The sequence below is a fragment of the Pagrus major genome, chromosome 13 (assembly GCF_040436345.1).
Source record: "Pagrus major chromosome 13, Pma_NU_1.0".
NCBI lineage: Eukaryota > Metazoa > Chordata > Actinopteri > Spariformes > Sparidae > Pagrus > Pagrus major.
Genome location: NC_133227.1, coordinates 3,602,300 through 3,614,390, shown reverse-complemented (window position 1 = coordinate 3,614,390; position 12,091 = coordinate 3,602,300). Strand labels below are relative to the sequence as shown.

Below are 12,091 nucleotides of genomic sequence, written 5' to 3'. Positions count from 1 at the left end.
TACAGTAGATTGCATCTGGTTTTTACCTGATTCTGAGTCCTTGCTTAAGTTAATTAGTGCTTGAGTGGAACTCAGAAAACATTGCGCTAGGTACAGTACTTCTCTACCAACTGCAGCACTGTACTGCTGTTTTTTTCTTGTCTTTGTGAATCAAGTGTGTCACAAGTGAGTTTTAAACTGGTACAGAGACCTACATATGAGTTGAGTCATACAGGTTTTTAAAACGTCTTTTGTTTTTCTTGTTCTTATTTAATTTTTGTGCTGATGAGAAACAAAAAGAAACTGTTGAAAGGTTAATCAAAAAATATTAAATTATAAACTCTGCTATGTGCCTGATTTTAGATTCCTTTTTTAGAAGTGCCATTGTATTGTAGAGTAAAGTTAAGGCAAATTTTAAGGAAACAACATTTTCATTCAGCTTCAGCGATAAATCATGGTGCTGTTGGAAGAGCACTTGTATCTACAGCACAATAATGTATGTGTTACATGAAGCTATTTTCTTGTTCCGCTTCTGCTGATATTAATACAGGGTGCAGAGTACATCTGTATCTATATGCTACAGTCTGATGTATAAATGCCTTCCTGCATCAGTCTCTTCCTCAGCGACTGGCAGAGTCAGAGCCTATTCTCCTCCTCAGCACAGTAATTGGTTGGTCATGTCAGGAAGACACAGTGAGAAATTGACGACTAACAGAAAATTCCTCCCTCCTGTTGTGATCATTCGCTCCTGTTGAATATTAAAAATGACACATTAAAGAACATTACCTTGAAGCACTTGACTAAAACCAATGTGAGTCCATTTTAATGGCACACTGCTCGCTCATCACAGCCAATACTTGATAGGTATTATTATGAATTAGCTGCGCATGCATAACGGCAGGGTGGGGAGTGATAGAGGGACTCCTGTCTTAGAAAATGGGATTTACTCCCTTACCTTAGCTGTATTAAAGTGCTGTCTTACTTGAGACATTCATATATGTGGGAACTAGAGGGTGTGATAACCTGTCAAGCCATCTTATACTTATTGATTTTTACTCCAAAAAGTTTTACTGGTTTTAATACGAGAGTAAGTCCTGCTATAGCTACAGGATGTTTCTACAGTCCGTGGAGGCCTGCAGAGGATAATCCATACTTTTATCACATCCTGCATTTACTAAAGCAGGGAAGACTCCAGAGGTGAGAGCAACGCTGAAGTCAGTGCAGCGGGTGGGGCAGGTTGAGCACTTCTTGCTAAGCAGCACCCTATTTTTAATTATATATGAGGCAGAACTCACAGTGACAGAGAGGAAGTGCTCCTGAGTGTGAGGCCTCGGTGGCACATGAACACAGGGTGATTGACCAAGTCACTTAAAGGTCCAGTCGCTCACATCTGAGTGGGCATTGACCCACTACACTGCCAGAGCCCTTGAGAGATCGGGCAAGGAGAAGGTGGGGTGCCCTGTACATCCACAACCCTCCCAAGTGGGGTGGAATTTCTGTCGGCATCAATTATTCAAGAACCATCTTAGATAACACTCGCGGGGAGGATGAATGAGGTCTATTTCTGTATGGTACTTCATAAGGATGAAGACAGGAGGCATTTTTTATTTTGTGTGCTGGTGCTTCAGACACCGGATAACCAGTCCTCTCTTCTTCTGTGCGACTCAGGTAAAGCCTGAAGTGTGTTTGAAAAATGCTCTTAACGCACTCCACGTTTCTTTCCACTTTGCCGACATTCCAAGATGTCAGCACTTTGTAGAAGATCTGAGAGACACACATTTTTTCCCGGCATCCTAGGAAATTTAATGTACAGTAGGTGTTGCCAAGAGGGACCCTCACAGAGGTGACAAAAGCCTCTGAAAACTGGCCCTTGCTCTGTCCTTTCACACTGTGTCCTCTCTATAATCCTCATCTTTTCTGTTAAGATATACTGAGACTCCCAGATGGGCCACGGGGTTTCCATATGTGTCATTTTATTTTAGGATACATACAAGCTAGGAATACTGTTCTTGCAGTCATGCAGTGGTGGATGCATTTTCTGGCCGCACCCTGTGAGGTACAAGATGTCACAAACAGTGCATCACATCACAGTTGTGTGTGGTCAGAAGGGCAAGACACTTGAAGCCTCCAGCCAAAAGGGCTAACTGCTTATTTTATACTTTAAAACAGCATTTCAGTAGCAAGGCTTTACTAAACATTGATAACAATAATAGTAACTGTCATGACTCTGACACACCGGCGAGTCAGCTGTAAACACTGACTGTTAGATGATGCATCAAAGAGAGCTTTGATGTTGCTGGCAAGATGCAAGAGTAGAGGATGAAAAAACAAAAACAAAGATTTCATCACTCTCTATAGATGTCTTTCTATAAAATCTATCAAATAAAAAATGCAGTTGCAATGCATGAGTGGGAGGTACAATGCAACCTATATAGCCAAAGACAATGAATGGAACGCAAATGGTGTTTTTTATCTTGAATAATGTCTTAAAGCAGAAACCTATAATAAAGTGCTTACTTTTAAAATAAAGGGAAATTAATTTAATTGTATCTGTATGTTAACACTTTGGTAGGCACTAACAACTTTACTCTTGGTGATTTTGCAGATTTGGAAGCATGTGTCTCGAGGAGAAACATACATGCTTTTCATGACCTACATGTGCATAAACAGTAGACCAAAAATTACTTCTACAAAAAAAAAAAAGGTTAATGTAACATATTCTCCTCTGGATATGAAGTGTATTTGCTGGTTAAACTGAATTGCCAACAATTCCCGGGGCTTAGATATCATGAAACGGTAACATTATTCGTGAAGTACACAGGTTACTCCGGAGCAGATGTTTACAGCATCTGGACAAGGTACAGTGGTCCTACTGTGTACACAACTCACCGCTGACCATGCACATGTAAACACCATGTGTGATATCTCAAATAGAACCAGTTAGACAGATGCATGTTGTCAGGACTTCTAAATCTACTGATAACAGGTATTTGTTGTTGGCTGCAGCATTTGGCTTTTTTAGCTAATAAGACAAATATAAAATCTAGTTTGAAGTGCTGATTTTAAGAGCTGTCCAACAGAGTAACTCTAATCCAAATTAAGGTCTCTACTGAGGCCTGCAACTTCGGCACTCATTGACTAGTGTTGTCAATAATATCAAAACATCGATACATATCTTCATGTATAGTGTGTTGAAACATAAACTACTGTACTGCCCACATAGCCCCGTTTCCACCAGAAGTTAATTATCTTAGGTGGTGTTGTTCTAAAAACACAGCAGACAAAAACAGTTATATTTATGTTTCAATGAAAATCTAAAAAAATTTGCCCGCAATGTGGTATTGGACATGGACATCACTATTACTGACAAAACAATTGTGTTATTTTATGTTAACTTCATAATCCAAATAACTGTATTCCTGATTCAATCATATTATTTAACTGATATTATGTTTTGAAAACAGTCGACATGAATTCTTTAAAGAAAAAAAAAAATCATAAAATAAAAAGTCCAGTGTGTAGCATGTAAGTCGATCTTTTGGCATAAATGTAATATAATATGCATGATTATGTTTTCACTTATGTATAATCAAACGTTTTTGTAATGAGCCTTAGAATGAGCCTTTTATATCTACACAGGGAGTCCTTTACCACAGAGTCTGCCATTAGGCCCTAGAGAGAGCCTTTTGAGTTTTTAGCTGCCACGTAGCTTCTGCTACCGATGGAAGGGGAGGGTGAGGGGAGGGTATTCAGCTGGTTGCAACCTCACCTCTAGACGCCACTCAATCCTACACACTGGACCTTTAATAATGATTACTACATTCTTAATTAGCACTACTGTTTACAATCCAATTATCACCTAATTAGGACTCCTTACAAATAGGCTGTGAGTTGGACTTAAATGAGGCTCATTGCTCTGCATGGTAAAAGTTGGAGAAGGACACAGAAAATAACAACGTTAATGGAGAGATGTAATCTGGAGATCTGATGTCAGATTTGTTGGTAAACAAACGTCTTATTTACTACTTTTGTAACACAACAAATTGTGCAAAAATACGCTGCAAATAGTTTTTTGAAATCATGAATTGACAGCACTGGCAGCCATTGTTGTGCTTTGTGTGCATAAATAGATGCTCTGGCATGTGCATTCATGCTTCATGTTGATGTGAGATACTTGTGTGTTCACAGAGTGCGATGCCTACATGTCAAAGGATCTGAGACATTTGATTGTGACAGAATATCCTCCATACGCATACAGTTATTTCTGTCACACTCGGGGCTTTTTTTGGCTCCAGTCCTGAGCGTCGACTATGATTCCTTGCAGAGACACGAAGGGATGTATACTGGGGTCATATGTGACCTGGGCTGGTCCCTGGTGAACATGGTTCTACTACACTGGTCCTGTCAGTCAGACAGCCAGTCAGTCAGCTAGTTTCAGGAAAAAGGCTGGGAGAGAGTGGAGACACACACAGCGAGAGAGGGAGCCCGAATGAACGGCAGTAAGACAAGTATTCCCTCCAGTCAATCACAGTCCACAGAACCGCTCAAATGATGCAGGATGTCTCAAGAGGCCTGCAGGGTGGAACTGGGTGAAGGAGGACCTAATGTCACACTCCCTACACTGAAGTCGGTTCCTGTCAATTATCATAAGTGACATGATGGCTTAGAAAAGTGCTACTGAACTCTGTAGAGTCCTGCGAGATGACCATATTACTGGTGTAAATAAAACAAGCATCAGTGGGACTCTGAGGAAGGTGTTAATCCCTGATTAATGAACTCTGCCTCTGCCAGTAGCTTCCCTGTTGCATCCCTGGACATCTCCACCTGTGTGTGTGTGTGTGTGTGTGTGTGTGTGTGTGTGTGTGTTAGGGGATTCAGAAAGAGAGGGACAGGCTCCACTCTCCCGTCCCTCAGCCTGACAGGCAGAACTCAGCCACACAATTTCACGGTTTGTGGGCAGTACACACCACTGCTTTCCCATCCCTGAAACCCAGAGACCCACGGAGAGTGTGTATGTGTGTGTTAGCCTGTGCATATGAACATGAACACACGCACGCACGCACGCACACGCACACACACACACACACACACACACACACACACACACACACACACACACACACACACACACACACACACACACACACACACACACACACACACACACCTCCTCCGCTATTAATACTAGGGGAAAGAAGAAATCAAATATTAATCCTTCAACGCCCACCTGGAATTGAAAAAAAAAATGAGTGGACTTACCATTTTGTTATTGATTTCATGAAAATGAATTTCACAGACTTTCTCTACGATGTCTTCACTCTCAAAAGTTATGAAACCAAATCCTATGCAGGGAGAAACAGAGAAGGGGGGGGGAGAGGGAAGAGAATGAGAGTTAGTGGAGAGCCTTAACAAAACTCCAGCGACTCAAAGAAAAAAATACACCAAGAGATGGAATATTATCAGGAGCCAGATCCAGAAACTGTACGAGGACATCTGTGGAGATTGGCTCTGGCATGGAAAAGAACAAGTGAACAAGACAGACATTGTCCTCTTTAAATCAGGAATATGATGAAATCTGCCACATTATTAAGGGCACTCGAGGACCTCTTCTACAAAGAGAAGATGGAAAAACAGCACAAAGCTCATTTAATGAGATTCAGGGAGCTAGGGCCCAGCATCTGAATTTCATTAAATGCATTTTGTGTTCTTTTTATTGAAATCTCACTGTATAACAAGCCCCCGTTTTTATGTTAATGCAGGCCTTAGAATGAATGCGCCGTTGACAGTGGGGTTTTCATGCCATATTTATAGGATAAAAGCTTAACCCCTCTTTTAACACAAAGACAGAGAGACAAGATGGTTTCAGACTTTTGAACACAAGTGGATTGCAATGCTCTCCTCTGTGTTTTGATGGCGACGCACAAAGCAATCTAGCTTCTGTATAGCCGGGGTTGAAAGGAAAACTGATATTCTATTACTTTTGCAAAAGAGGAAACGGCACAAAAGAGAAACAGTTAGTGAATAAAGCAGCAAGTGGGACTGAAAGGAGATGAGTTTCTTTTCAAAACGGCAAACACCCGACGATGAAGCAAAATCACCTCAGATTGAGCTTAAACAGCTGTCACTACAGACAACACACCATCTGACTGGCGCACACTCCACAGACAGCAGCGCCATCAATTTATTATCATGGAACGTCAGATGATACAGGAAAAACAGTCACCTACTGAATGGGAAAAGGGACTGATGCACTAACAGGGGAGAACAGTTCAAATTGTTGACTGGGCTGAACAGTGGGGAATATTGTCCTATTCGTACAAGTTAACACAAATCCACGCGTTCAGGCATCAGCTCACAGCCATCATCCACTTCATAGGACAAATCTCAAGGTCAAAGACTCGAGGGAAGCTGCTCAGAGACTAGTATCCTGCACATATGAACAAACATTCATGCTACTGCACTGTAAGGTCTACAAACAAAAGAGGTTTTTTATATCAACTTTAAGAAATTATGCTGAACCATTCACGAGGGCTGCAACTAATGAACATTTCCCTTATTGATTCATCTGCTGATTATTTTCTCATTGAATCTATCACATGTTTGGACTACAGAATGTCAGAGAACAGTGGCGAAAGAGAGAAGAAACAGAAATTGTCCCAGGCAACGATTTCAGTGTCTTTTCTTGTCCAAACAAATAAGCCTGTCATGATAACTACTTTTGTTAGATGGTATATTGTCCCAGAAATAATTGCGATAAATGGTATTACTGTCATTTTATGGCCATTTTATGCTATTGATATAATGACAATATAAGTACACCCTTTCAAATAGTAATGATTTTTAATTCTTAATAATATTCAACGTTGGAATTAGAATGTGAAACAAAATGTGAAAGTATTCAAATATCATAAATAACTTGAACATGAAAAAAAATACAACCACACACCAAAAACAACAAAACGTAGTTTCCCACACACTTTACTTTGGGGCCTTTACTTTACTTTTATCTGTCTGAGAGAACGAGGCCATCTGCGATCATTTAACTAGGGGACAATCTGCCCTCGCTTGACACCTCTCCTCTACTGACATTCACACGATCTCTGCAGAAAAACACAGAAAGGGAGAGAGAGATGTTCTCTGGTATACATCCCTCCTGTAAACACACTGACTGTGATGTGACCTCTCCGATTTAATGTAGCTTTAATTATGCCGTTGTTTTGTACAAGCTTGAAAGTGCGTCTGGTTGTCGCGATAACTTGATATATTGATGAAGGTTCTCAGTCATCCAGGTCATGGTAAATCTAGGTGCTGTATCGTAGGCAACTGGACTTGTTTCAGTTTCTTGAAGATGTTTCACCTCTCATCCAAAAGTTTCTACAGTTCTAACTAGATCTTGGGATGTCCATTCATTTACCTTTGTCTATCTGTTTCACTGCAGCTCTAGTTTATACTGAGGTCGTTATTGTAAATGACCTTTAGTGATTTCCACCAGTTGACTATCATTTAGTCAGGGATGCTTAAAGGGATAACTCCCTTAATATCTCTGACTGTATTAGGCCACTGCTGGCTATGCTGTGAATCAATGAGCAGGACTGCTTCATGGCAGTATTGGATTTTCAGGATTTTTGAATCAATGTGATTAAATACCTTCATTTGTCAGGTATTTAATTCACTCCATTTGTAACATCCCATTTGGCTAGATTATATACAATCAGTTACTAATCTCATACTAATATCACAATATAAAAACACATATCACATACACCTTTGCACATATTTTAGCCACTCCTGCTGTTTGCATGCTCTTTGGCAAATATTTAGCAGCTTAAGCGTCTTCATATTCACACCCATGCAGAAGTGATAAGATGAGGTGTACTATAACACATTAGTCTCCTAAGCAGCTTATTCTATTAATTCATCAGATCATCCAGAGAAAGACAGATTTCTTTGTTAGGTGCAGCTGCTTACTAGCCAGCCTGTCACAAACACTGGCATTTATAGTTCTGTCATAAAGTCTTTATCGCTCACTCGCATTTTTCTTTCCTGCTCCTCCTCCAGCTCCTCCTCCGTAAATAGCAAACCTCTCTCCTGCTCCTGACACGAGCCAGAATCAAAACAGCCTTGTCAAAAGAAGGGTTGGGAACTTAATGTGTGAACTGATTAAACATGGACAACATCTAATCTGATGAGATCTTATGAGACAGAATATCAATTTCCACTGAGACATCTCAACACTGAGTCGTGGCGACACACATGTGTGAGGTGCGGTGGGGGTGGGGGGAGTTGGGGGGCCGGTGCGGCTGCACACCTCTTCTCCTGCTCGCCCCACCTTCATGCCAGCGCAAGGAGGACTTTTGACAACCAACAAATCAACCGCCAGGAGTAATTTGTCACAGAGGAGTGTAGGTAGAGGGAGTGGAGTCTGGAGGGGTGGGGGGTGGAAAGGGAAAGAGAAAAAGGTGGAGATGAAAGGAGAAGGGGGGGTGGAGTGGGGAGAAAGACAGAAAAAGTGACAAGGAAGGAGGTTAACACACATGGCCCCTGTCGCCACACTCCTTCCTGCTGCTATAGGCAGCTCCTCCATCAACTGACAGGACATTTTCCACTGCACCATTATATCCACCGGGGTCAGGGCCAAGCCACACCACCACAGATACCACCAGCAGGGCCCTTCCACCCATGACTGGATCTGTTTAAATGAACAAAAAAAGACATTTTGCAGTGGTGTAAACTACTATTGGAATGTGTCTTGTACAAATACACATAAAAAAAAAACCCCATACAACAAGCATCCCTACTTTCCTCTCTCCTCGGCTCAGCACACGCCTTCTTGGTCAGTCCCCTGTGGACTGTCTGAACCACTGGCCCCGCCATTACAGTGCACTCTTTTGCTCTACTATCCTATTTTACAGACCTTACAGACAATTACAGGCCACAAAATAGCACCAACAGAAGCATTCCTCTCTCCCCATCCCCCGTCTGCAGGGTGTCAGCAGAGCGAGATTGTCCTTGTGTATGCCAGCCCTTCTCTTCCAACTATCCACACATGGCAGGAGGCTGACCTCCACGAGACTATTAAAGACTGTCAGCGCCGACAGACGCAAGGAGAGAGGTGTCAACGCACTCACACTGAAGAACCTTCCAACAGCTTAAACAATACCCTGTAAATGGAAACACATGGATGTGTGGTAGGATGGCTGATAATAGGTGTTGTTCGGCTACTGGCTGAGGCCCTCTTGGCTGCACTTCCTCACACTTATTAGCGAGAGCCGGGCTTGGCTTTATCTCATCACTCCACAGAATCAACGGGGAGCCTACTTTCACGGCCTTTTACCAGCTTCTTCATACTGGGTCTTTATTTCACACTCATTCCAGGTTTCTCTGCTTCTGTTGCCTCAACGCCCCAACCTGAGGAAAAAGCTGATTCTGCCAGAAGTAGATAATGGAAGAACTTGCAAAAGTGATGCAACAAAGTTGAGTTTGACTTTAAAAGTGGCGTTGAAGCTTTCGAATTAAGAGCAGTTTTAAACCTAACAGGATTCTCTAATGTGTTCACCAGCAATGTAAAGCCTGGGGAAATTCTTCTCTTATGTTTTCCTTTTGATTCCTGACAAGACTCCCATATGGAAGACACAGATATTTTCAAAAATATATACCTAGAGTAAATTGTAAACGCACAGTATGTAATTTATGCCACTAGAGGTCCCTCAATCAAAACGAACCAAAGACGCAAGTAGAGTGGGATCATGGGAGTTGTTGTCTTCATTGTTAGGCAACCAACATTACCTATGAAAATCTATCTAAGAGCATCACGCAGAAACATTTTAAAGGCGCAATATGTAAGAATTTTAGTTCAAAACATTCAAAAATTAACTAAAATTATCAACAGAATGCGAAGAAATAACAGTGTTGACATTATGCCAAAGACATCTATGTATTGTGTAGAAGAGATATCTACTGAAGTTACCATGCTAACCAGCTAGCCACGCACCTGAAAACCTCTTTCTACTACCAGTCCAAATCTCCCGTGCAAGCGGTGTAAACACCAACACTCCCCTGGTAGCCTAGCTAGCTGCACGGCTAACTGAGCTAACAAGTTAACAGTAGCTACAGTCATCAATGTGTCAAAAGAATACAGTTAGCAGCAGTTAGCAATTACTCTGGTGATATGCTGCCCCTATTTCAGCGGAGTATGAATTCAAGGTGGCCAATTCTTACATACTGCACCTTTAAAGTTTTATTCACGTTTAGTCCCGTTCACCAACCTCTTTCCTCTCTCTCTAGCCCCTTTTAGTTAGAAAATGCGCCACATTTGCAGCCAGGTAAAGGCTGCAATCTGCCACCTTGTCTATGTGAAACGTAGGTGTAATATTCCTCCTTTGCAAAAAAGCCGCCACCGGGGTAGGCGTAAACATGTGACGTGACGTGAAGCACGAACTTGGGCGTGAACAGTGACGAGTGATCTGGTTATTGACGATCCTCTTGGCTGTGATGGTTAGCATCTCCCGGATCTCAGCGGCATTCCAGTTGCTCATCTTGACGTCCACAGATGAAGTGATGAACTGACTGCTGTGATCAGCTGTTTACTGCTTTTAAAACTCCCGGCTGTGGGTCGCACAACAGTGCATGTCATCGACACCTCCGCCCATGTCACGCAATTGCCGGCACATTGACGCCTTGGATTTACATAGCAATGGAGGCGGCAAAAAGTGTACCCTCTGAGGCGTCATATTGGCGGACCAAAACAGACCCCCAATATGCCACGGTCTGTCTAAATTCGCGGACCTAGCCGCAAAAAGGACAGCCATATTGGCGGGTTGCTGTCCAGTATAAAAACGGCTTCTGACACTCTCGGATGTTATAGCATTAGGCGACCAAATAAAAGCACCATTACCTAGAACAAAACTATGGATCTCTCTTGGAAAAGCTTGGAATGAAGTAAGTACATAACTCAACTAAATACATAACAAGGGTCTAGTCATTTTAGACATTTAACGCAGATATGTAACATTGTAATATTATATCTGTAAAATCAACAATATTGCTGGGTTACATGTTCATTATTTCTCCCAGAGGTTTTTATGTGACAAAAAATATGAGCTAGTAAGGAGTAAAAAGTGGTTGTAGGAGGGGTATTATTATCTGTCATGCTTTTAGTTCTTGTTATAAAGATCTGGTAAGATGTGAGAGCATGAACATGAGGCGGTGTTAAGGCTGTTATAAATTTACAGCTGCTTCGTGTAGCAGGCATCCCCCAACTCCCTAATGACTGCAGCTAAATATACTGCAATAAGAGGGAACGTAAAGCACATATGTATTATCAGTGATAGACCGGGCGCTCATTACACACACCTTTCTAGGTCACTGTAAAGCAAGGAAAAGAAAGGGAACATTTGTTTTCTTAAAAAGGAGCATTTTATTTAAGGGCTGTGTGAAGATTTACTTTTATATTTCAGTACAAAATGCCTCACATATCCAAGCATATATAATTCAAAACCCACCATGTATATCTAATGCTTTCATGATAAGGACTGTATATTGTTCCTGATTTTAGCTGCCTCCACTGAGAGTAGCCTGCTGCTCAGCAGTTCTGACTGCTGGTCCCATCAACACAGAGCGAGGAAGTGGGGCAACCTGGAGGAAGTGTCAGACGTGTCCTCTGGGACACAGCATGAAGGGAACGTAGCCCCCCTGGCAGGCGATGCACATGCACGACCACAGAATACACATGCATATGCGCGCACACACACACACACACACACACACACACGAACGCACACAAACTGTACGTGTGAACTTAAGCTGCAAGGTCGTAGGTGCAACCCACCTGCAGCTACAACTGCTCCTCCTATATTTCCCCTTACTGAATTGTTTATCCTGCTCTAATTATGCATGATCAAACCTTCACCTGTCCAATCAGGAGTAAGTCTACAGAGGGCTCCTGCTCTGCCTGTCTGTCTGTGTGCCCCTGCCTCCGAGCCTCATCTTCTTGTAATGCAGTGAAGCAGACAGAGGCAGTCCGAACACCCACGGCACAGTTAGAGGCCTTTGATCAGTATTTCCGTCTGCTATTACTAGAGATCCAGAGCCCCGGGCGTTAATCCCCTGTTTA

At 42.2% G+C, this 12,091-nt stretch overlaps 1 protein-coding gene across 6 annotated transcripts in view; it reads right to left on the bottom strand.

Moving 5' to 3' along the window:
- LOC141006798 (RNA-binding protein Musashi homolog 2) overlaps nt 1–12,091 on the bottom strand; it is a 259,908-nt gene that overhangs the window by 67,899 nt on the left and 179,918 nt on the right. For all 6 annotated transcript variants that reach the window (XM_073479045.1, XM_073479043.1, XM_073479042.1 and 3 more), the window contains exon 8: nt 5,239–5,321. In XM_073479045.1, the coding sequence (XP_073335146.1) occupies nt 5,239–5,321 (83 nt within the window). The remainder of the gene's footprint in view (nt 1–5,238; nt 5,322–12,091) is intronic.